Source organism: Passer domesticus, chromosome 1, assembly GCF_036417665.1.
Source record: "Passer domesticus isolate bPasDom1 chromosome 1, bPasDom1.hap1, whole genome shotgun sequence".
Lineage (NCBI taxonomy): Eukaryota > Metazoa > Chordata > Aves > Passeriformes > Passeridae > Passer > Passer domesticus.
This window is the reverse complement of record NC_087474.1, coordinates 116,491,878-116,518,625: the sequence shown is the minus strand read 5'-3', so window position 1 is coordinate 116,518,625 and position 26,748 is coordinate 116,491,878. Positions and strand designations below refer to the sequence as shown.

The 26,748-nt window shown below is 39.2% G+C and overlaps 1 protein-coding gene across 3 annotated transcripts in view; it reads left to right on the top strand.

Moving 5' to 3' along the window:
- Positions 1–26,748, top strand: part of CDH2 (cadherin 2) — a 114,384-nt gene that overhangs the window by 2,698 nt on the left and 84,938 nt on the right. For 2 of the 3 annotated variants that reach the window (XM_064384819.1, XM_064384832.1), the window contains exon 2: positions 8,729–8,840. In XM_064384819.1, coding sequence (XP_064240889.1) covers positions 8,729–8,840 — 112 coding nt within the window. Of the gene's footprint in view, positions 1–8,728; positions 8,841–17,672; positions 17,776–26,748 lie in introns of those variants that run through there. The other variant, XM_064384837.1, reaches the window with a different exon arrangement.

Genomic DNA, 26,748 nt, shown 5'->3' with positions numbered 1-26,748 from the left:
GCATACTGAAGGAGCCTTCACCAGCTAGGTGCATTGCTAACTTTTGTCCCCATTGTCACACCTACTGCTTTTGGTTTGTAGGAGGTTATTTGTATCAGGTTCTTCTGAAATGTTGAACCTTTTCACTCAGTTTTTCCTCTCTGCAATACACCATCTATCTACCTTTATTTTCTAGAGTTATTAATCAGTTATTCGTTAGTGTTGTAGAAAAGCTGTCATTATGGAATTACTTGAGAGATCGTAACTGGAGTCAGATTTTAAGGGCAGATCTGTGGATGTTGTTTATGTACAGGAAATACGGTTTAAGAGTTTTGGCAGTATGTAACCTGCACAAGAAAGAAGGGAATGAAAACTGCACTCTGTTTTGCTGGTTAGCATATAAGTATGAGTCTGGGAGTATTACATGAAAAAAATCCTAACAGAAGATAGGATGGAAGAAATTAATCTTGTTTTTCTGGCTAAATTAACAATTCCAATCAAACGAAGGAATGGGAAAGCCAGTATGAGTTTACAGGAATGAAACTACTATTAGGAATAAACTGGAACACAAATTAGAAATCAAGTGCTCAAAAAGGGAATATTTTTCTTCAAATAAGCTGATTGAATCACTACATAGATGTTGTCTGTTTCTAAATCAAAGGCAAGTAAACAATAAAGCAGTTATTGGAGCCTTTTGAGCCTAGGTGACTGGTTTGAATTCGAATTATGATGACAGAGGACGTAAGTTATTACCCTCTGCAGGCAGTTTTGGTCTTATTCCAGGTCTTAGCGAATGTATCCAGGTGATAAAGCTACTACCCTAAATGACACTCCTGTTAAGCTGCCTCAGCTGAGAATCTGACAGTGGCATTTCTTGCCAGCTCTACCCCTCTAGTAATTACCAACAGCAGCAGTAGACTCTGGCAGAATTGGGGTGAGGAATATTAACGTAGTTTAACGTACCCCTATTGTGGGTAAATTTTCTGACTCTCATAATATACCTGTGTCTTAGATTTATTTTTCTTTATCTCTGTAAGCATGAATTTTACAGTGTCTCTGATAAATGACTCCATTAACAGACACCAACACCATTAACTCTTTTCGAAGTACACTGGATGTAGTGAATTGAGTGCATTTTGTAACACATTCATAAGCCCCTGACCAGAGTAGTTACGTGGAGTATCTCAGGCTTTTTCGATGTAGCTCTTCGTGTTCTGGTTTTGTTTTGTCTTCAAAGACTCCATTGGAAAAGTTAAATGTGTCAGGGTATTGCAGCAGAGAGCTCTCCAATCCTTGTCTGTCTTGTCTAAGTGACACATCCTCAAAATTCAGATAATTGCTGAGCTGAATTTCCCTGGATATTAAACTGAATGTATTATTTAAATATATTTTGTTAAAATACATTTGAAAAATCTCCTTTTTGCATCTATTGTAGGACAGATAAGGTTGTGTAATTCAATGAGTTTTTTGAATTTAAGTCATTGGTTGACAGAACAGGAGATAATCAGATTTTTTTAATACACAGAATTTTCTGGGCAGGTATTTCAGCAAGCTCAGAAATACATACTCTGCTTATGTACCATAAGGCATATATTCTTATGTTGTCAGTCTATGTATTTTTAATAAATGTGTGTTTTCTAGAGAGCCTTCTACTGCTCTCTCTCTTCCTGGGTAGTACTGCTACCTAGGCATGCAGCTCAGTGTGCTGGGAAGATGAATGTATAGTTTTGGTACCAGCTTTTAAAATATTGCCCAAAATTACCATATTTTTGAACTACGTCTAGTCAAGAGTGTGTAATTCAAAAACTTCCTGTTATTTGCCTTTCTGTTTCTAGAAGGTGAAAGGCTTCCCAGAAACATCATTGGAAGAACCGTGTCATGTTCTGTCTTGCTTGGTTTCATTGATGCTTTATATCAGTAATATAATTTATTAGTTCTTTTAATAACTGAGTACTAGCACATGAGACAGTTTAGTTGTGACAGAATTGCATGTTTATATTTAAAAATAGCTTGAGGAAGCTGTGAGTAAAGTTATTTTTACTCAATACAGACAGTATTGTGTAAGGGACTTGCCATGTGGTAAGGAAGAGGAATTTTTGAATGGCTTTTCCTGCTTAACAAAATCATTTACCAATTAAACTCTCTTTCTGTTTCTCACTGGTTTTGTGAGTGCTTTTTTAGGGCAACAAAAAGTTCAGAAAGCTTGCAGTAGTTTCAGTAGTTACCAGCATGCCCATTGGGATGAGAGCGTAACTTATTTCAAACAATGTACACACACAAAGCACAAGTCTGTTCACAAAAGCTGTGCAATCTCTTAATGTTCCCTGGAATTTTTATTTTAAATTCTTGTTATAAAGGGTAGAAGGATCCCATAGTGGCCTTACGGAGTAGCCTCTGTGCTTCTGTTAACCCAGTAGCCCCAGCTGTGCGTAAGGTTCAGTGAGACAGATTACAGAATAAGCTGATGATCCGACAAGGATCACTGAGTCCAGCTCCTGGCCATGCACAGCATCATCCCCAAGAGTCTCACCATGTGCCTGAGAGCATTGCCCAAACTTTGTGTGGAGAGTAATGAAGGCAAAAAGAATGCTTGACATCCTTCTCACTTCTCACCTGCCACTGGCTGAGATTCGCTTGTTGGCCAACAGTGGCATATAGTGAGGTGAATCCTGAGAGGAAAGAAACATACATTATTGCAGGATTAGTTTAAGGAAGATCTGTATTTTCCTCAAGTGTGTTTGTAGTTTGTGAGTGAGCTGAGAGGGACCTTTTTCACCTGGGTGTTGGACCATGTTGCTATTCACTTTGAGAGGTATATAATCCAAGTGTGCATGATTCATCATTTGATTTGATCCTGCACTTCTTGCTGAAAGATCATGGGAGCTCTGTCTGAATAAAGAAGGGAAATTAGGCTTTCTATTTTTAAATGACTTATGAAAACAGCGTATCAGCAGCTTCCAAGATGGAAGGTGATTCGCTGCCAAATATTTTCAGCATTTCACTTAAAGTATTTGATTTTATTCAGTATTCATATATTTAATTAAATACCATGTTTCCAAAAAGTGTGTTTATCCTCTCCTTTAGGCACTCCTTGACATGTTTAAAAAATATATTTTTACCAACGGACTCCTCTAAGGACTCTCTCCTTCCTTATAATTAGCATATCATTATCACCCAGCAGCTGAAGACATAGTTAAAATTTCGTGATCTCCCCCGAAGAGGCCTTTCAAGGCCTCTCCCAAAGGTCAGAAAAATGCAGCATCTTCCTGTGTGGAATAGCAGCAGTTTTATGGGCTGAGATGTTCAGTGTGAGCAATACAATGGCTATTGCCAAATCAGAGAGATGTCATTTCTTGTAGAGAAATTAGAATGCATGGATCAATTTTTTTAAAGTTATTATTAAAACAATCATTAAAACATAGACATACAGAAATTTTAAGATATCCTTCTCTGAGCTGTGGCTTACCTGAAGAGCCATGTGTTTTGGAAGGTGCAGCCACTCCTATGTTCTCCTAGTTGAGGGAGGGAGAAAATTCAAACTTGGATCATGAGTTTGAGCTACGTAGGGTATACTAAATAATTGTTGTAATTTTTAGTAGAGCAAATGAATATCGTCTCTCATTGGGGGTTAACAGGATAGGCTGTGAACATGGTTTGTAAAGCTGGGGGAAGAACAGATGCAGAGCAGGGCTTGGTGGTGCTGGTGGATGAGAGGCTGGATATGACCAGAGAGAGAGACTTTTTACATGGGCATGTAGAGATAGGATAAGTAGAAACAGCTACAAACTGGAAACCAGGAGGTTGACATTAGTTACTCTTCACTAGGAGCATGGTAAGGCAGTGGAACCAGTTGCCCAGAGAAGTTGTAGATGCCCCATCCCTGGAAGTGTTCAAGGCCACGTTGGGTGGGGCTTCGAGCAAGTCCCACTGTTTTAGTGGAAGGTGTCCCTGCCCATGGGCAAGAAGGATAGAAATTTATGACTTATATGGCCCTTTCCAACTCAAGGCGTTGTATGATTCTATGAACCTTTGGTGGTTTAAGGCAAGTTACTTCAAACCAGATAGTAGCATAAAAGTTGTAGATTCTCTTACTTGGGGAAGGTGCTTGAGAGCTCTAAGTGTTGGTTTAAGAAATTGGATTTTCTGATCTAAAACCTTGTTCACAAAGTAGGGCACTGATTAGAAGTGAAGATGGTGTAACGAAAGCCCTTTCTGCTGTAACTGAATGACCTCTGGGAGGATGTGGCCTGGCACCCACTTTGGAAGCTTTTGGCTTCCAGAACAATTTGAATGAAAGGCACTTTTATTTTTCTCTAGTTGCACTCTATGGTTGAAAACAAATTGTACTTGACTACTTCTGCTGAAGTACTGAGTACTGTGAGAGTATAAACTGTTGGCAGCTTTGTGTGCAGCAAGTTTGGGATTTAAGAGACTTGCTGAACATTTTGAATTCCAGTATCTAAAGCTTTTCTGAGATGTTTCTGTCATCCAGGGTATCTTTCTTATGCTTTATGACAGTAAGTAGAAACTCGTTACTAAATAATACTACCTTGTACAGCATATCCCATTGTGTCAATAATGTCTGTACACAAAACTAAAAATGGACAGAACACTCTCTAGAGTTTCTAGAGTTCTCTAGTTGCAAGTGAGTATTGGGTATCATCCTGGCTTTTAAATTAATGGAGAAACACCCAGTCTTTAAACAAAGTCACAAATGTTTCTGTGATCTGTGGTTAAGCTGGATATTACTGTGGTAGTTGTAAATGAATGTTGGCTATTAAGGAGGAAGAGCTCAAACACCCCATTCTTGCTTCATCATACATATAATTATGTCAGACATTGTTTTGAACTTCACACAATAATGTCCTGTGAATTGGCTATACTTGGCAATTGGTAAGTGTACTGTGTTCAATTATACTGTGTAGTATGATATTGTCTTTGATACGTACCCTGCTTGCTTTCTCATTTTACTATCTAGGCTTCTTTTCCTATGGGACTAAGTTACAATGATTAAAAAAGAAAGCAGTCTTCCAAAAACAACTTGCCTTGCATTTTGGTACAATTGTTGTTAAGAAATCTTGTGTAGTAGTACATGTAGATGCAAAGCAGTAGATGCAAAGTGGAAGAGACTTGGATATTTCAGAATAGTAGCTACTGCTGAACTCCAGTGGTGTATGGCATATGCTGAGGAGGTGGTGAGATTACATTTTGAAATACATGTTTCTTTAAATGGATATTTCCAGATATTTGGAATTTTAAATGTGTCTACTTATTAAAAACAATGGAAATCGGTTATGAGTCCAGATCTGTCAGTGCTAGTGAAGAAATTCTGCCTGGCTCAATGCTTGTTTTAGTTAGAAACTTTTCAAAACTCTGAGACTTGTATTGTTGGAAGACTTTTACTGGTGGTATTTTGAAAAAGATGTAAATGCAAATTCCTTAGAATTATACACTTGAGATTGTAAACAGGTTGTTAATGGTATTTTTGGTTTCAGGGGTTTTTTTGGTGGGTTGTGGGGATTTTTTGTTTTTTCCCTTTTTTTAATCAAACTGGAATACAGCTTTGGAATTAAACCACAGTTTTCATATCTAGAGATGAAACTAAAGTAACAGAGGAGCAGGATGTCAAAACTGCAGGCTTAACTGCCTAACTATATCAAAATGGTGAATTCTTTTAATTGATTGAATAAAACAGTTTTGACAGAAGACTTCTAATTTACATCATGTTGTTTCATAATTGCTGTTTTCCTGTTGCATTTATATCTGAGATCTACAGTACTGAGTTTATATGCATGATCTGATACCATGTGTGACTATCTCTCTGGCATCTGGAGATGGTAATGCTTATCACTCATTTAGCAGTTAAAAATGGCTAAACAAGTCATAAAGTATGAGGAAAGCAGGATAGTTTTTTAGAAGTAATTTTTTTTTGCTGTCACAAAGTCTGATAGTACTTGAGAGGAGAATTTTCCAAGTGCTGAGCTTGTTTAAAGCTTTGTGACTCCACTGAGCAGGTTTTATGTGGGTACAAGCTAAGGTAATTGCTTTCTGTCTTAAAGAGATTTTTTTTAAAGTAGTGTCCTTCTGCAGATGAATGTACAAGTAATATTATCTTAAATTTGAAAGTGTCTTGGGAATTGTACTAATCACACAAAATCCTGTAAATTATAATAATGTGTCCCATAATCTTCACTAGGTTTTGCCTTTTGCCCCAGATAAGGGGATAAAAATATTTCAGCATCCTTCTTTTCTTAGAGTTAAAATGGTTTAAGTCTTGCAGTACTCTTAGGCTGAACTTAATGTGACCCAGTGTGTCTGAAGTTGCAACTTCTACTTAATTCAGAATGCTTAACACGGGGCGATTAAGAATTGCTGAAAATTTGAATTCCTTCTTCCCTTGTGTTTTTATTCTGAAACAACCTTTACAAAGGGCTGTTTTTGGAGAGCAGAGTAGAGTCTTTTGTTTCTGGATAAAATTGATGGCTGCAAATGAAAGAATAAAGAAGGCTCTCTATTCATGTTCCCCAGCCTTTGTTTCAGTAAGCATTGTTTCAGTTTATAAGAGCTGTTTAGTACATATAGATTACTGGAAAGGCTGAAAGATTCCCAAACACATTGGTGCAGTCTTGTTAAAAATCCTGCTATCTCCTCAGCTGCCCAACCAGTACCTTTTTGTTTCAAAGATACCATGGAAGACTTATATTTCATTTTCCACCACATTACTTTGAAGTCACCTTTTGTGCAGTAGTTTAAATTAGTCTTATTATTTTTCTTTCAGATTATGGAAACTTTATCAATCCTGTGATATGATCTAAAGCTGAGGAAACTGGCTGGTTGAAATTTTAGTTATTTTTCATTTGCCATCTTTTTATCTTGAAAACTCAGTATATAAATAGACTGTTGGCACATGGCTACAGATCTTGGTTCCAGTTTTGTAGGGAACATGGTTCTGTGATAGCTAAACCGTTGATTCATTTGCTTTCTCTTTAGGGTCTCCATATAAACATAAAAAAACTAGTTAAGTAATTGTACACAGGTGAGATACCCATGTAGATCTTAAATCACAACAGTTTGAGTTAATCTGAAAATTGATAATTACAAATTCTCTTACTGAGCGCATACCTGGATGGTGCATTAACTTGTGAGTAAGTAAATTTTTTTTTTTTGTTTTGCTAGTGTCAGTGTTGAGCTGTGCAATTAGGATACTGTTGGTATAAATGCAGTGCAGTGGGTTACAAATGCCTCCTTGTATTAGTGATAAAACTGTTCCAGCAGGGGTTGACATGCTGAGTTTGGCCATGTTTGTCAGTGGAGAGATTACACTTCCACCTGGTCCCCTTTCCCTGAGGAAGCCCTTGTTGTTTGAGATGCTCCTGTTAAAGCATCTCTGCTTTAATGCTCTCTTTCCCTGAGGTTACTGGGGTGAATGGGTGTAACACTGTTATCTCCTCTTTCTCCCTCCCTTTTTTATTTTTTCCTGCAGGGCTTTCTTTGCACGATGCAGGGATACGTAGCATGGCCTTGAGTAGGTCTGCTTGATGGAAGCCTATCTGGAAAGCAAACAGGAAAATCTAATTTAAGTCTTGATCAGATTTAAGTATGATATAATCACACAGTTGCTTGCTCCAAGGCCATGTACTACATCTGGGCATGCATGTGGATAGGCCTTTGTTTGGCATGTAGAGGTGTTTGAGATTGTGTGGCAGTGGTCATGGTTTCTTGGCTGTGTCTCAGCCCAGGCTGCAGTGGGAGCTGACCTCTCTGCTGTGTACAGTGTGAAAGGGGTTTGCCAATGTACAGTCATGTGGCCACATGTAAGGTGGTCCATTCTCTTGTGCAGTACTAAAATGAGATGAAACCAATCCACTGAAAAGAAATCTTAGTCCTTTGCCACAAAAAGTGTTTGGTTTTGGTTGTTGGTTTTTTTGGTTTTTTTTTCCCTTCCAAATAGGCAACTAGCTGTCCTGGAAAATAGCTTTCTTACCAGAATTATCTTCTGAACATGGAAGACTACAGTACAAACAAGTTTCCAAATGCTGTATTATATTTCTTAATGGAAAAGCATTTATGCAGCTCTTTTAAGAATGTGATTTGAGGGTAAACTTTTTTAATAAGTGAGAGAACAAACAGTTTCAGTGGCTCAGCTCTTCCATTGTGCAAATTTAATGAGCTGCTCTCCTTTTAACTTAATGTCCCTTTGAAATAGGAGTTGCATTGGAAACATTTGGCTTTATATGGTATCTGTTTGAATGCTAACAAAAGTGTAAGTTCTGTTAAGTTATTGCAAATGTAAGATTTTGTTTTAGTTTACTTGTTCTGGTGCAGCCTCACATAGAAATATTCTATATAAAACATTTTACACCAGTGGTTGAAGTGATCCCGTTCAAGCAGTCTGGCTGTGAAAAAGTTGAGATGTGTTTTGTGCAACATTTATTTCCAGAGGAAAGAATGTTTTTGTTCCCTTTATGATTCCCCTTCAGTCTAGATGTCTGGTTTAGTGGAAATGTTCAGTTGTCAGAAGAATCAAGACGGTGTATTATTTAGATCTTACCAGACAAGTGGGATTTGTTCCTTCCATTCCAGTTATCAGAAAGATTAACCCTTTGCCCTCGCAGTCCTAATTGCAGTCGTTCAGAAACAAAGATTTTGCTTGTACAAAACAGCAGCAAAGTGTAATATCTGCCAACTGGAATGTTTCTCTGGTGAATGTGGGTTGCAAGTATTACATACATTTTGTCTTGTGTTTCAGGCACCGATAAAAGCAACCTGTGAAGATTTGTCATGCAAGACTGGATTTCCTGAAGATGTTCACAGTGCAGTAGTGTCAAGGAGTGTACATGGAGGACAGCCTCTTCTCAATGGTACTGTTAGAAAACATATTTTGAACTTTTTTGTTTCTTCTCGTTGTAGCCATAAGTCACTCTGGAGCATTTTCATCCTTAAGTAGGACACAAACTCTTTCAGGAGAGAACATCAGCTGCTTTGTGATTATTTCTTGATCACTGTCATAGGACTTGGAAAATCAGTTGGCATTGGTGACAGCACATGCACCTCTGACTGTAATTTGAGAACACTGAGTGTTGCAGAACTTCCCATTATTGTCCTCTAGTTCTCAGCACAGCATTCACACTGACGTTTCTTCCTACCACTGACAATATATATGCCATTAGTCTGTACTTACAGCCCATTTATGTAAGGTAAGGTAAGCAAAATTTCCTTTTTGCTTTACCTCTCATAGAAGAACTGCAGTTACAGCCAGTGCTAGTGCTTATGTTAGTGCAGAGATGGTTCCCTTACTGCTTTTTCATGGCAGTCTGAGGAGAGATACCTGTAGGAAGCAAGTAGTGGGCTGGGCAGCAGCATGAGAGAGTGGTTGTCTGTGAGCCCCGGTCAGTGACCACAGCGCTGCAGGCTCTGCAAGGAGGCATGCCAGGAGAGGCAGGACGGTGCCAGGGCTGTCTCAGGGACAGTGCACTGCTCTCTCACCCTGGCACCTACCTGCATCCAAATGGCACGGTGCCCAGGCTGGGGATGACCTGCTCGGTGAGCACAAGCCCTTTCCTCCACCAGGGATGCCCTGCAGTCAGTACACCTGCCCAGGTTTGTCCAGGTTGGGAATTCAGTTCACTGTTCCTTTTGTGTCTCTATTTTGCAGGGATAGAGTGGGACAAAGAGGCAGATGCTCTGAATGTTTCCTAGATTTCCCAGCCAGTTAAGTTTCAGTATACAAGCTTACAGAAGTACAAGGTTTTTAAAAATCTGCATTAATTTATCTGTTTTCTGAACCGCTAACATAATTTTTTAAATCTAATTTGGAAATTGTGGAACTAAGAACATCAGTTTTAGACAGTTTCAAATACAGCTTAAATAAGGACTAATTTAATTTAATTTGTTGTTTCTTTCACGTATAAATTTGGCTACACAGTTTGAGACATTTAAATGAAAAAAATTCTAATGAGTCTGCAAACAAATGAAGTAAAAGCTGTAGTCTTGATTTTACATGCTGTATGTAGCAGTCTCTCGTTAATTATATTTTACAGACCTGTTTTGTGCTTTCTTAGAAGTATAATGGAAACTTGAATGCAGGATGAATTGATTAGCTTTAGTGTATTTAAACTTGAGTTATTAAAGCTTTCTGTATTCAGTTTCAAGAAAGTATATTCTACCAGCACTGACTTTTCTTTTATGAAAAGATGGCTTAGAAATTTATGTATTGAAGCAAATGTTCTGCCAATTGAGCAAATAATAAAGAGGAAAGAATATTCCTCACTTTTTCACCAAATGGGACTTAATAGATGGCTCTTCTATATTCTCCTGTAATAGACATCAACATGAGAATTCCCTGGTATGTGATGAGCAAACACAGGCAGGGTGCAGAAACAGGGATGCAGCCAAATGCTTTCTAAGGGTTCTGCCTTGAAACCACCAAATGTTTGTTATAGGCTAACTGTCATACCATCAGTTCTCTTGAAATGGAGATCACACAAGTTTTGAGATCTACCTTGTTCTGTGGAAGTTCTCTTTACTTTCTATGGAATCAAGGCTGTTTCTGCAGTTTTTCCATTTCCCACCAGTTAGGAACCATAGTAGACTGGGCATTAATTGTCTGTTGTCGTTGCTCATGGAAACCTGATGATGATGTCTGATCAGCTCTAACTGAGTCTGAACTAGTAACGCAGGATGACAAACTGACTTCCTGTCTCATTATTCATCCCAGTCCCACAGTCCCTTCCCTTGCTTCTCAGAAGTGAGTGAAGCATGACTGTTGGTTTGTCCTTGAATGGTATTAAAATGCATAACATTTTAGGGAAGTAGGAATTGGAAACACTGTATGAGGCAAACAGTATGTATCACATCATATCAGCTGGTTGAAAAATGACCTGGGGGAGTCTTTTTCCTACTACCGTTTCCTCAACTGAATTACTGCAGTGGTTAATTCTTTTGAAAATTTTGACATGCTTAAAAGCATATAATTTGCTGGTTACACATAAACATACAGTCCATCATTGCATAGCTTTGACTTAAATTTAATTACACTGTCATTTTGAAATACTATTGTTGTCAAAAGCCTATTTTCTGGTTATTAAACTAGATTCAGATGATGCTGGAAGTTAAGTATAGTTGCATGACATTTGCTTCGTAGGGATAATCATGTGCCTGATTCTGATCTTGGCCGCCTCGCCTATCTAAATGCATGGAATTATTTAAGTTGGAAAAGACCTCTAAAACCATAAAGTCAGTGCATTAATCCAGCACTGCCAAGTTTACCACTAAACTACGTCCCTAAGCACTACATCTGCATGTCCTTTAAATACCTCCTAAGATGGTGACTCCAACAGTTTCCTGGGATGCCTGTTCCAATGCTTGCCAATCCTTTTGCTGAAGAAATTCCTCCTAATATCCAATCTAAACCTCCCCGATGGATGGTGATGCTATTTTCTCTTGTCCTGTCACTTGTTTCTGGAAGAAACGACCAGACCCTGCTTCATTACAACCTGCTTTCAGGTAGTTGTAGAGAGCAGTAAGGTCATAAACTTGGCCTTGGCTCACTGATCCTCTGTATTACCTTCCTGCCCTCCAGCAGATCAGCATTCGTGCCCAGCTGAGGTGCACTTAATCCCCTCATCCCGATCATCTGATCATCGATAAAGATATTGAACAGGACTGGCCCCAGCAGTGAGCCCTGGGGAACACCGCTGGTGGCCAGCTGCCAGCTGGATGTTACTCCATTCGCCACCACTCCCTGGGCCTGGCTGTCTGGAAAATTTTTGGGTTTTTACCCAGTGAACTCTGCCATGAGCAGGGAGTTTCTCCAGGAGAATACTGTGTTGATCAGTGTCAGAGGCTTTTCTAAAGTCAAGGTAGACAATACCTACAGCCTTCCACTCATCCAGTAAGCGGGTCACTGTCATAACAGGAGATCAGGCCAGTCAAGCAGTACCTGGCTTTCATGAACTCAGATGGGCAGGGCCTGATCTCCTGGTTGTCATGTATGTGCTGCATGGTGGCACTCAAGGTGATCTGCCTTGATCGTGTCCTTCCCCAGCCCCTAAATTAGGCTGACAGTCTTGTAGCTCCGCAGATCCTTCTTGTAGCTGTGCATCAAATTTACTCACCTCTGGTCAGCTGTGACCTTCCTGGTCATCCAGGACTGCTGATAAACGTTGGAAAGTGGCTTGCTGAGCACTTCTGCTGGTTCCTTCAGCACCTTTGTGTGGATCCCATCTGGCTCCATAGACTTGTGTGTGTCTAAGTGATGCTGCGAGTCACTGACAATTTCTCATTGTGTTATGGGGGCTTTACTCTGCTCTCTGTTACAGTCTTCTAGCTCAGGGGCAGGGTACCCAGAGAGCAACTGTTTTTTTATGACTGGACTGTGGCAAACAAGGCACCAAGTACCTCAGCCTTTTCCTCATTCTTTGTCCCTATGTTTCTACTCATATTTGATAAAAGATAGAGGCTTCTCTTAAGTTCTTTGGCTTCTGTCTTACCAAAATTTAAATAAAATTAGAATTATCATATCACTTGTTGGTCTTTGCATTCCATTTGTTGCAGTAACATAGGACATCTGGCTTTTAAAACGCTACTATAAGAAATTTTCTTGCACTGCACTATACTGTATGTTTTCTGTATGTTTTTTGAAGAGGTTTTTGTTTTTCATCCTGTGTTCAGGTGTACTTGTTTTTGATGGAGGATCGGACTTGTTCCCATTGCATTTAAGAATAATTCATAATGGCTTTGTTCATTCCTATGGCTAGGACATTATGACAACATCTGCTGATTTTTAACTTTTGTTCGTGAGGGCATGAGAGGCAACTACACATTCAGTTCTTGTCCAGGTGATCAGTTATCCCAGTATGTGGAAAAATTGGTGAAGCAATATATATTCAGAATAACTTAATTTGGAAAAGGGAAAAAATGCTCCACATTTATTAATGGGGGTGGGGGGTTGAGGAAGAGAAAGAGAGCTGCCCTTGTTGCCCTTGGTTTCAGGATGAGGAAATGGAGAAGATGATTCTAGTTGAGAGGTCACAGAAGGTGGAAATTTCTCCATTTGTAGGCTGTGACTGAGCTGTGTAGGAGGTGACCTGCACCATATAGACTGTCCCCTATTGCCTCCTTCTGGCATAGTGTCACCAGTTCCCCATGGTCCTGTGTTCCCCTGGAACAGACTTCACTAGTCATATCCTTGGAGACTCTTTGAAGCTGATACCTTACAATTTGTCTTGTACAATATCTGGCAAGTCTGACTTCAAGATACAATACTCTCAGGTCACTAGATACATTTAAGATAAGTCCTATAGCCGTAATATTAAATTAATTTACTATGTTTGACATGTTGTTTCACTTGATACCAATTTCATTGATATTACAGTGATCTTTACCGAGGAACTAGGTGACCTCAGAACTACTGTCTTAATTTCTGTAAAGGAGGAAAAAAAATAATAATTTCAGAAGCAGAATTAAGAGAAACTTCATTCATTTCTAAAAATTGTCTTTGGACAACCATGGAACTACTTGAGCCTCCAGCTCTTTTAAAATGTAATATACTTTGAAAATTTTTAGGACTTAAATCCTCCAACATTTAAAAAAGAAAATAAGTAGTATGCAAATAAGTCTCCCGTCATCAGCTAATAGAAGTAGATATCTAACCCAAATTGAGGGCACAGTACTTAAGACTGGTTTCTGTAAATATAATGTGATTACTGTTTGGAGAGCCATAAATAAGATGTAGTATTTGTAGAAGAAGAGGTTAAGTCAAAAGGGAGTTCCGTTTAATATATTAAATGCCCTTGCTTGCGCTGGTTTTATCACATTTTTGTAGTTCATCCAGGGAAAAGTACTTGTGGCAGTTTGATATGTCCAGCATGTTTATCTAATCTTTGTTCTATATCCTGCAAATTTTAAGATACAAATAAAGCTTTTTCAGCTGAAATAATTCACCTCAAAAGGTTACTTGAATGGTTTGCAGAATCATTTCGTAGAGATTATTATGCTGATAATTATTGGAGCAGTTTCTTATCTCTCCAACAGGTTATTTTAACATTGCCTGTCTTGCTACTAAATGCATGGTTTTAGTTTTCTGCTAAGAAAATTCATTCCTAAACCATTCCTTCGAATGCTGAATAGCTATAAAATATTTCTAAGGTCTTTGTGTTGCACAGTGATAAAGAAAAAAAATATTTTGGTGTTGATCACAGAGATAAGCAGTGATTATGGATGATAAACACTGCAGTTTCATTTAAGCCACAGTAAGCATCAGCTCTGCCAAAAAAGGCATGCTTATGCCTTCCCTCCTTTGTGAGCCTGGTACCAAGTGCTCATGAAACCATTAAATAAATGGGGTTAGCCAATTTATCTGGGGTAAACTTTCACTCCCACTCCTTTAGACTTTTTTTCTGAGTGACCTTGTAGTCTTAAACAGAGCCATGGTGTCCCTGCTGCCTTCTCTCCTCTAGCAGTGGAATGCTTAGAGAGTAGTGTTTGTTTTGATGCTTTCAAAGTGAGTGGCAAAACTTGGTTTTTTGCATTCCCACAGACTTATTTTGTAGTTTACCATTGAAAATACCAATTTGTCTCAACCCAGAAATGTGTTCTTGTTGGTAGTGTGGCCCTCAGGCATGGCCTGGTGGCTCAAGAGTAACTTGACATTTTTTCCTGATGTAGTGGAGAGTTACATGGATGCTGTCTGTCCCAGGTGAATCTACTTGGCTTTGTTGCTAGTGTTGTTTTATTATTCTCCATATACAAATGTCTACTGTCAGCCAAGAATAAAATTCCTTTTAAAAAGTTATAATGCTTAAAACTGAAGACAGCAGCACATCTTTTAAGGTGGATTAACTGTAGAGCCAAGGAAACTGTTCTTAGAAGAATTATATTTTCCAAGAGGGAAATTAGTCTTTACCCAGGAAAAAAATGTTGGCTTTTTCTTTTTTCTTCTATTAAAAAAAATGAAAATAGTAACCGCTTTGTTTGAAGTCTCCTTGCCTTAAGCAAAAAGACAAGTTGACAAGTTCCTTCCAGGCAGACAGCCAAACAATCTCAGATAGATGGGGTCTCTCTATGAGCTGCTGGCAAGCTGGGGAAAAATTGTTTCAATTCTTCCCAAATGTATTGTTTTCTGAAATTCTTTTCCTGTACTCATCACCCTGCCCCCTCTTGCAGAAAAAGAAAGAAAGAAACCACCACAACCTACCATCCCCTTCTAGTTACTCTTTTAAGCCTTATGGGAGTGAATTTTTTTCCAGAAGCTTCTGTTAAGATATTTTTTCCCTCTGAGTTATGCTTAAGATTTTGTAGGTTTAGTTTGCCCTCTTTGAGAAGCAGAGTAAATTCTATTGCATCACATTGGTGATGCTGTGCCTTGTTGTTTTATTGTCTGTTACAGTTGCATTCCAGTTCTTGGTTTCTTGCCGTTTTAATCCTTTTCATCTTCTTTTCTCAAGCAGTTTTCCCATTTGTACTCTTTCCATACCCCATAGCATCCTAAATTCTCCAGTGTCAGTTTTGAGCTTGCTATCCTGGATTGGAAGAGCTGCTTTTGTTTGCTTTCACTATGCTAGCACAGTACCTGTTCTGTGATACCAGTTGTCTGTTCATGTACCAAACTCTTAATCTATTCTTGGATACTTGTCCCCTGAAAATTAGAGCTTTCTTTTGCTGAAGCAAGAGACTGCTTTTCTTGAGATGTTGTTTCCTTATTCCCTTTTACCAACTACTTAAACATGGATTATATTCTAGAGTATATGAATCATATATCCACCTTGCAGAACAGTGGTAATATTCCTATTTGAATGGTGACTTCTTTTTTCTTTTTTTGTCTGACTTGTATGTGAAACCTGATTTTATTTTTGAGTATTAAACTACTGGCTGTAAGTTGGTATCATCTCGTTTCAACCTTGTATGCTGAATGTTACATAGATATAAATGGAAAATAAGCATAAATAATGAAATGCAGTGATGTTACGAATGTATACAAAGGACTAACAAATATGTACGAAGGACTGTTTCAGAAACATAATTCTGTTATCCCTTGGTGGACTGTAAAGCTACTGTGGACTTGCATGTAGTATGTGAATCAATTTGTACATCCAGTATCAAAGAATTTATGACTCAAGTTCTAGGTAAAAAGGAATTCTAAAAAAATTGTATAGAAATGTACTAAACAAAACTTTTACTTTTCATGGAATGTTTTTAATACAGGTGAAAATACAGTTTATAATAAAATCCTAAATAAACTACTCTGTCCAGTTTTTCCTAAGAAGAAACACGATTCTCCCTTATTCCCTGGAAAAGGAGCGCTGCTTCTGTTTCTCGTGTAGATTCTTATAACTCCATGTTGGTAAAGAGAAAAATACACCTACAGAGAAATTATATAAATCTTGAATGGTTGCAGTGTTCTGGGATCTGTAAATTGCTATCTTAGTTAATTAGTCCAGTTCAGATAGTAATTTCTGTCTGTAGTGCATTTACTTGGAATGCACTGAATTAATTAGTACTTATTCCCTTTTCCTATGTTCAGCTGGTTACTTGTGAGGGTCTCAGATGCAGTGTCCTTTCTGTGTGCAGAAATCTGAATTACAACAGCAGAATTGGTAGCTGCCTCACTAAGCTCTGACTGTGGCTCAATGAAGGATGGCAAAGGGGATGTTTCTTTCTGCCCTCTGAAGCTGGGTCTAGCATTATAGTCTTTCTAACACCATTTAGTGTAGCCTTAGTTCAATTTTAAGCTATACCATCTGGCTTTGATTCCCAAGGGGCCATTATTTTCTTGGAATCATTGTAGTTAGAGTGTTCTTCAGTGCTGACCAGTGCTCTAGGGAAGGCTGGGAGGAATAATGGCTGCAAAGCTGTGCAGAAAACCTCCCCAAACTAGGGGAGGTTTTCTGCAAAGGTGCCCCTAGGTATTGGGTGATTTATTTAGTAACAGAAGGAAGTTGCTGTTGCATGCAAGAGCCACATGGGAAAAAAAAAAAGATTTTTTTGTGCGGTGCATTACTTTATGGAATACGTGGAACAGAAACTCGGGTGAAGCCTTCTGTGTTAGTATACATAATAGGAGAAAATGTTATTCATAATTAGGAATTCAGATTGTCACTTAGGACTACACTGCATCTTCTGTTGACTTGTCATTCTTCTGTCTGAAAGACGAGAGCATCCTACTGAACTGATATTACAGGAAATATCCTTTATTGCAAAACATATTACCATACTAAACACAGATAAACTCCTCTAGTATTTAAATACTTAAAAACCAAATTAAATCAAATACTACTGCCTTGAAGACTTGGATGTCAGTCAACAAATCCTATGTATGGTTTGAACTGCTCTGATTTTGATTTAATGCAGTGAGGTAGATTTATTGCTTTTGGTTAAACTTGGGACACTCAATGTCAGGGTACTTTTTTATTCTGGAAATAATAACTTTTGGAAGAGCTCACTTCCAAGCTTTCACAATATGTCCTAGGCATCAGAGCTAGCTTTGCTAAATAAACTCAGGAGAAAGGAGGAGCAGAAGGAAGGTGCAAAAAAACAGGGTCATATTTTGGATGGAAAGGAAATTTGCTGGACTTGCTATTATCTTCTAATTGGACTGTAGAAGGAGCAACTGGCCTTTGGTACCCTGCAAATCTTTCCAATTTAACACAGCACAGATGGTTTTCTACTCATTTCCATATGCCTTCACAGGTTGATGTGTCCTCCAGAGGATGGGGAAAATAATGTTGGGGGATAAATGGAGTGAAACACTGGAGTGCAAAATGGAGCTGAGGAAAGGATGGAAGCAGAAGAATCCAGGTGATGAAGGCTGATGAATGGAGGGTGGAGTTATGAAGCTGGGTGTTATTCAAGGGGGAAGGGAAAGCAGAGGTTTTCCACAACCCTAGAAGGAGCAGAGAAACTTCACATTAGTTGGAAGAGGAGGCAGAAGCAACCGAAGGTAAAAAGGAAAATATCTTGGAATATTTTCAGATTTCCTCATGGCATCCATTTTGAGCCAGCCATGGACATCCAATATCCACCCTAAGGGAAATGCTGAGGACCCAGTAGAGCTCACCAGTATGAAATAAGTGAGCATGTAGTGCTGAGAAGCTTTTCTAGGGGGAATAACCAGGCCTTCTTTACACCAAAATGGTGTAAAGCACGGTGTCCCACATCTTCCATTTTTTTGCCATTTTAGCTAAAAAAACCATAATTATGTGAGTATTCAGTCAAGATCAGAACATGCACAAGAACATGCCTTTTGAAGATAAACTGATCTCATAGCCAGGACATGAGGTTAGCTACAGTACCTACAGCTGCACATCATGACTTGTGCACTGTTTTGGAGGAAACAATAAGTTTGAGCACTAAGGGTCCATCAGTGTCTGTGAAGTGGTATTAAAACTCACTACTGCTTTTTGTTATAGGTGATTTGGTATTACCAATGTTTTTTCATCTTTTCTCACCTTGTGTGTCTGTCTATACATGCAGTTTAAGTGCATATGAAAACACCAGCCTTAATTTAAGCTATGAGAGGATATACCCAAAGTTTGAATCTTCCCTGTTGTTGCAAATGCATTACAATGATGTGGCTGCAAGGTGAGTGAATTTGATCAGCAAGATAATGCATCACAAAACTGTTCTTTTTCTGGGCTCCTTCTCTTCTGGGTCAGGTTAGTTGTTGATTTGCTGGGATCTGCTGTGAAAAAGGAGATAAATTAATGAGAAAAGAGGTGTGTCAGTGGTGATGAGATAAAAGGAGGTCATAACTGAATTAAGCTCCACTGTGTTAGATTCTCTGGTAGGTTTTTTTCCACCCTCTTTTCTCTCTGCAGTGCTTTCTTCCTGCTGTTTTAATATATCCAGGACTGGGCAGTGAGGATCAGTGCCCTGCCATCCCTTGTCCTTGATGGCTGCTGCATCCCAGCGCTGCCCAGGCACAGCAGTGAATTGTGCTGACGGTTCTTAGCTGGGTTGCAGATGACAGTGAGCAATCCCATTAACCTGCCAGCCTGGCTGCAGATAATCCCGGAGAACCAGGGCACCCAGTGCTGCCCACGGCTGCCATCCCTCGCCCTGCTGCCTGCAGCTCCTGCCTGTAGGCACTGATGCTCTGGGCAGAGGAGCAGCGTGGCTCAGGTGCATCTCCTCCTCCTCTGAGCTGCCTGCAGAGTTCAGAAACTGGCCCGTTCAGATTTATTTTTTTTCTTCTTTTTTACCGTCTGCTGTGTTTTGGCAGACCTGTGAGCTGTGGCAAATATTATGATCGTGTCTGCTTGCCTGCAGCTCTTTCTTGTGCACTGTGCTGCCTTTTAAGAAGTATATTTTGTTTGGTTTTGAAAGTTAATGGCATATGCCTCTCAGATTGTAGAGAAGAAGGATATTTAAGGCCCTCTGTGAGTTCCAGTTTAACATTCTTTTAAATAGGAAAGTCAGAATCCCTAAAAGCACAATTTATAATATAAAAGCTATCAAAATAGCAGTGCAGTCTGTTAAAGTGTTTAAAAATTTGATTCGCTGCAGTTTAAAATGTGAAAATAAATGTACATTAATTGTTTTGAATGGAGATGAAGATGGTGTTTGAAGCCAGTCTTTAAAGGAATTAGTGAGATAGCACTGCAGTTAATGGTGAAGCACTATTTTCCTGTAATGGGCTAAGCAATGTTCTCTAATTAGCTTGCAAATTGATATTCAAATACAAGTAAACTGGCAATCAAATACAAGCAAAACATCTATGTAAGTAGACTTTGACGTCTGCATTTAGCATACCTGTATCAAAATTATGTGTGGGTAAAGGGTAAGCTCTTAGTTGTTTTCAGCATGGAGCTTTTATTAATGGCAGCTCGCTGGTTACAGTAGGTCATTTTTTAAATTTAAGCACATGAAAAGAGAAAAAATAAGTTCCTCTTTTTTATTTTTTTCCACAAGTGAGTGGCTTTTAAACATTAGTAACATAATACTATGTGTGCATAACTAAGAGTTTATTTCCTGTCTTCATTTTTTCTGGTTTTTGTCAGCTAGTTGTGCACGTAAGATGCATAGCTGAGTCAGTGGAAGTTACTCTGTTGAGTTTTCCTGGATTTGGGTCATATTTATGTTCGTTATTCAAATTATTGCTATATGGTGTAGCTGTTTCATTTTCAAGCCTTGTGGCAGAAACTTAATGCATAAACTGTTAGTGGTGTTTATGTTGTAAGGTTTTCAGTGGTATGTAGTACAGGTTCTTAAACCTGAATGCCTGACACAAGTAGGTTTGTACAGAGGAGAATCGTAGGATGGTTTGGGTTGGAAGGAACTTAAAGACCATCTAGTCCCAACCCCCTGCCATGGGCAGGGGCCCTTCCACTGGACCAGGTAGCTCAGAGCAGCATCCAGCCTGGCCTTGAACACTCCCAGGAATGGGACACCTGCAGCTTCTCTGGACAACCCATTCCAGTGCCTCACTGCCCTCACAGTAAATTATTTATTCCTAGCCATACAAAAAAACTGGTGCATCAGAACTCTTGCTGGGAAAGATAAACAAAAATCATACATTTAAAATTCGGTTTTCAGGGTCTTTTTAATGTCTGTATTTTCTAATCTATAAAACATCTCTCACTCATTGATACCTCACACACTGATACCTTGCTAACTACCCTCTGTAAGAATAATTTTTACTGACAGAAGTGTGAACGGTATCAGCGGGTCAAGTATGTGGCTTTATCAACCACCAATACTCCTTCCATCAGCTGTTGTGGTGTTTGTTTAGTATCATCTTCTATGGTAAAAGTTCTTTGGAACGTACTTCCCTAAATCAAATTCTTGTCACTGTGCATTCATTAAATCCAATTAATGTTTGCATAGATTTAGCTTTCAGTGCTGATTATTGTCAGAATTCATCAAGGGGGGAAAAAACTCAAACAAAACCAAAACAAAACCCCCCTTGTGTTGTTTTCTGTAAAGCAGTAAGTATGCATTTATACTGCAGAAATCACAATCAGTGAAAGTCTTGGACTTTCCAATTCAGTATGTGCTTTTCTGTTCAACCCCACTTTTCCCTTTGCAGTGCTTTAGTGCATGTATGTGCTTTTATAAAAAAAATTGATCAACTTGGCTCTCGGGGACGGTTAATGGGGGAGTGTAGGTCCCTCAGAGGTCACAGGTTCACATCAGTCTGTCATCTGCATCCAGTAGCCAGTAACTTATAACTGCTTGGTAGGTTATGCAAAAGGAGCTTCGGTTGATTTGGTTTCTTCTGAAGGAGGCTCTGTTGAAAAGGTACTTCCTACACAAGAGCAGAAATACTGCTGAAATTAGTGGAAACTGGGTCAGCACATGTGGGCAGGGAGTGCTCATGTGTATGAAGGTAGCTGGAGAAGGTCAAGATCACAGTGCTTTCCTGACTGGAAGAGAGAAGCGCTGAAACAGATGGGAATTTTAACCTCTTGAAGTGCGTTTATGCAGAACTGTGATATGTTAGGGCAGTGGTTTTAATAGCTTGGGGCAAATAGCACATACAGCATTTTAGGTACTGCAGGTGTTTTTGCCTAAATGTAATTGATTCAGTATGTTTACCAGAGCTGGAATGAAGTCTGCATCACACTGAAACTTCAAATACAAATTAACAGCAAAAGAAATCCCTCTCATCCTTACCCTGTGTGTCACTACCTGCACTTCTGACCATGCCAAATCTCATTTAATTAAAATCTTCTTGTTGTGCCTTTGTGCCAGTTAATTATTTAAGAAAGATATGTGTCATTATTTATAAAAATGGATCTTTTTTCCTCAGAGAAAGTGATTATATCAGTTGTTACAGCTGCAAATTATCTGGAAGTTATTTCTCCTTCCAGTTTGTGAAACAAAGTCTGTAATTTACAGATGCATGCCAAAAAGACAATATAGTGTGGCTAAAATGGAAGATTTTTGTTAGCCTTCAGTGAGTTTGCTATTTAAAGGAAGCAAAGCCTACAAAAGCACAGGTGCATCTGGCTTTAGGAAGCAATTTTGCAGGAGACATCCCAGCAGAACATGGCTGTTCCAGTCTGCTGGGCAGGTTATGGTGCAGTGATGAAACCTGGCTTAAAGTGCCCAATGTCTCAGTGTCTGTGGATTTTATATTGCAGCTGATTTAAACCAAAAAGAAAAGTTATTGAGTCCTGACAGTACTGAGTTGTGTTTTCTTCACAAAACCCAACAATAGTATACAAAGATTCTTAATTTTTTAAGTCCCGTCTGTCATGTAGGACATAGATAAAAAACTGAAGCGGCTGTCTCCAAACATTTGTTCCTGTAAGTGACTGTCAGCTTTGAAAAGGTACCTAAAGTTTTTGTAGGGTGAGCAAATAAGGTCTTGGAAATGGCTGCTTTTAAAGACTACTTGCTGTCTGCTTGAAGATGATAGTGTGACTTCTGTTGCAAACAATAAAAAAATTGTGAATGAGCCTAGCAGATGAGCAGCAATAACTTCTTGTAAAGCATTTACACCTTTGTAGAAGGTGTAGAGATAGATAAATAGTTTGGTAAACTGTTACATGAGTATTTTAATAATATCTATCAACCATGTGTATTTATGATGCAGAGACTTTTCCAGATAATGGGCAGTGTTAAAATGTCACTGCAGGTCAAAACATGGGGGTTTTTTATTTGTAGGTCTTTGTTTTCATTTGGCATTAGAGTTCTAAAGTCTCTGTATTATTATTTTAGTAAGAGTCTTGCTGTCTTACATTTTAAAATTACTGCAAGCCATGCACAGATCTGCATGCACGGGATAAATTAAGTTCTGAGTGTACCATCCCATGAACTGAGAGAGAAGGTCACCTTTATGCCATAAATGCAAACTGTGTCAATAACATTGCTCATTTTGTATTCCATACTTTATGTTAAATTTGCTAATTTTGCCAACAGCAAAAAGTCATTTAAAAAATATTATATAATAATTGTTTAATTAGCAAAATTATAAATTAGACAAATCTTTAGCAAGACCTGGAGATACCAAGGGGACAGAGGGTCTGTAATACTCAGTATGGGACAGACAGATGGTTTTAGGCTGTTTCAGAATGCGCCCAGTTAATTCTGATAATGTGATTGGGGGATTAATTCTCATTTATGCATAGTCTGTATGCTTGCTGCCTTTCTGAATGCATGTGGACGAACACGGTATATCTCATCGTTTTAACTGATGCTCCTACTAAACATTCAAAATAGGTTTTCCTCATTATAGCAAATACTAAAATTAAAGTTTATCTTGTAAAAAGCTTTTGCTACAGGCTGCAGAATTTTTAGTGGTTCTGTGACTTGAACCATCAGCTGTTCAGAGCCCTCTGAGGTGGGTGTTGCAGGTTCCAGGCACTATCTGTGGCTCTTGAAAAAAAGTTAAATCTCTGTGATTGAAAGACTTAAAGAGTGCTGTCATGGGGGATATTGAAAATGGCTGGGAAGATTAGGAGGCCAATTTGGAAGACTGATTGCCCCAAGTTCCCTCATTTCAAGAGTAACAGTTCCCCCTATTTAGAGGGTGTAAGAATTGCAGAGCACCATCAGCAGTTCCCAAATAGAGAAGCATATCTTGCTAGTGAGAGACAAACATAAAACAGATGCACATTAAAATAGGGTTTGCTGATAATAGTGCTGCTTGTGGATAACAGTCCTGCTTCCACTGGAAAACAGTCCCCACTCTGGGAGAGTGCCTTACTCTCCCAGACCCAAATGCATTGGGAAATTTTGTGCAGAAGCATTTGCATTGCTGTGGATAAGGTAGCTAAATGAAAATTTGGTCTCTTGTTTTTGGTTCTGTACAAGGTAGTAGGACCAAGGAGGGGTAGGCTGAAAGAGGTGTTTTGATGAGGGACTGAATGGTACAACCTTGCTGATGTGAGTCACACCCTGTATGCATCTTCCCTGGTGACAGAGGAGCTCAGGCATGTGTTACTTCTCAAGTCTAAGGTCTAAATCCTGTATTGGAACAAAGTGATCTAAATTACCATGGGAGAGGGCAGTCCCACATCTCTTCCTAACCCTCCCCAGAGGTTCAGGTGTGTGTTCTGCACTAGTTAGAGTGGTCTTGCAGCCTCAGTATGAATCAATGCATTGGTCTGATCACATGGCAGACTTCTGCTGAAGTGAAAGAGAAGTGATATTCCTGTGGATCAGCAGGATGACTGAACTTCTCCTATAGCTGCACTGCAGTGTCTTCTGGGAGAAGAGGGATATGGGACCATGGGCTGCAAGAGCACATCTTCTAGCATGATCTTGTGCCTGAATCATTTTAATTGTCATGCCAGAAGTGCATCCTAGCTGTGTTCATAAATATTGCTCATTTTTTACTGAGGTCTTCATCTCTCACTGGCCAGCCATACTGCTTTGCTGTCCTTTTAGATCTGCAGAACCAGGGTGGTTGATTTGAGCATCTAGTATGCAAATCAGATGACCTTTTCACTGTGATTACTTTTTTTTTTTTAATGAATGTATAAATCATGGATATTTTCACCATTAGCTCAAGCCCTTCTGTGAAATATGAGAACGAAGTGCAGCATTTTAATCTTCAGTCTGTCCAGTCTCTCTCCCTGCCTTCCCACACCTCCACACTAACAATCCAGCAGTAAACCCCTAAGTAAGTGGCAGTATCTCCAGACAAGAAGAGTCATGGGCTTATTGCAAAGATGAAATGAAGCAAACAAAGCCGACTACCGTAGTTGTAAGTTGTTTTTGCATGCAATCCCTGTTGAACTCCCTTTTGTCACCTGGGGTGATGTAAAACATGACAGTCTGCCAGGGCTGCTGCAGGGGCTTCAGTGGCATTCTCAGTTCCTCAGACTCTTCCACGTGTAGAGATTTGAGTGCTGGCTCTGCTGGAGTCTCCTACTGTAACAGAGGATGCTGCTGCCTCGGTGTAGGCATGCTGGCTCTCTGCTGGAGGCTGCCATGCTGCTGCAGGGCTGGTGACGCCGGCTGCCTGTCTGCGCTGTGCCTCGCAGGGTCAGAGCCTCCCGTGAATTATCGATAAGGATGTGCTGACACCGGGGCAGCAAGCACAAGAACTAGAGCAGCACAAGGATGTGCCTGGCTTTCTGTCAGGCCTTGCTTGTCACTGTCCTTAGCAAAGTCAGGATCTGGGGTTGGAAGTATTTTGTGCTGGGAAGGCAAAAGAGCCCCAGGGCCCTTGGTCACATGGACCTTTGAAAATGTCTTCAGGAAATGGTCTGCAGTGCCTTCTGCAGTAAATTCCTCTGGTAGCCATGCTTGCTGCTCTCCTGCTAAGGCTGAAGTCTTGTTCCAGGTGTATGTACTGTGGCAGTTGGGTGTGTCTCAAAATAGACACATCCCCCACGCCTTGTACTAATCAGTTTGATTAAGTTTGGGATGGAAACAACTGGAATGTTTTCTTTTAAGCTGAAGGCTGTGACTTGTTTTGGACAACACGTCTAAGCTTCCCATTAAGGGAGGGAAAAAAAGCAAACCAGCAGCCTTGTAAGCTATCTACTATGAAGTTCTTTAAATAGCACAATCTATCTCTCCTCCTAAATTAGTGGTCAGCTTAAAAGTAATTCATCAAAACCAGTGGATTTACATAAGTATGTGGTATAAGAAAGATGAAAACTAGGTCTGGAGTTTCTGAGAATACTTGAAATTCAAGGCAAATCTGGCTAGTCTAAAATCAACCACAAACTTCGTAAGCTTCTAGTATTTAGGGGTTTGGGCTTTTCATTCGTTTTTTCATTTTGGAATATCTCAGCTGGGAAAGGGAAGTTCTGTAGATCTGCTATGGATCTTGCATTCTAGAAAAGATTTGAGAGTTATTTTTATGTATCTAAAGTGAATGTTACAGGGAATGACAAGGGTGCTGGTTTTTTCTTCAGGGACGAATAGGAGTAAAGGTGTATCTCAAGATTGTTGTATGTGATGAACAGAATGTATTGGATGGCATCAGTGTGTTTCTTCACAGAAAGATTTTTGATACCTGATTTTATTATAATCTGACCCAGTGGTCAGACTTTTTTGCTTTTACTTACAACTTACATATTTTCCCGTAAAACTGGATGTTTGTTAGTACCTTTTCTTTTTATTTAGAGTATCGATGTGCAGTTGTGTAATCTAAACATCCAAAGTTATATTAGTATTTCCTGCTGGTTTACATGGATTATTTTTTTTATTTGCCCTTGACTTGTAATGAGCCTATGAGCTACAAGCTATCTGTGTGCCCATGGGCAGATCCCAATTCTAAAAGTAAAAACTGACAGCTGTGGCCAGAGGGGGCTTTTCAATGCAATACAGTGTGGCTTTGCCAATAATTTTAATTTTTCTAAGCAGACTTTTAAGGGGGGGGGAGGCTTTCATTGTTGAATCAAAAATTTAATTAAGACATTTATTTTCTATTAATTTTTGTACATCTGAACTATTTTGTGCTCTTATGAGAAAATTGTGAAAATAAATCTCCAGTGTTTAGACAGATGCAGCACAGAACAACCTCCTCATCTGAATTCAATGACTGCCTGCCTTGCATGGGTGAATACTTGTCATGGTGCAAAACTTTAGAACTAGACTGTAATACTGAAAAAAATAGAGCAATTTTAAGGAGTATTAGGAACTTGGAAATGTTCAGCTTTTCTGAAATGCTATGCAAGGTACTGAATGTGAATATTACATTTTAAAAGAAGCAATTGTAATACGCTTGCAACATTGCACCTGTTAAGCAGAGATCAATAAATAGCTCCTGATAGTTCATGTGCATCTCGGTTTTATTGCAAGTATTCCACGTGAGGAAGGAGGAGAACACAAGAAGATAGAAAATTACTTGATTGAGTTCACCATGGG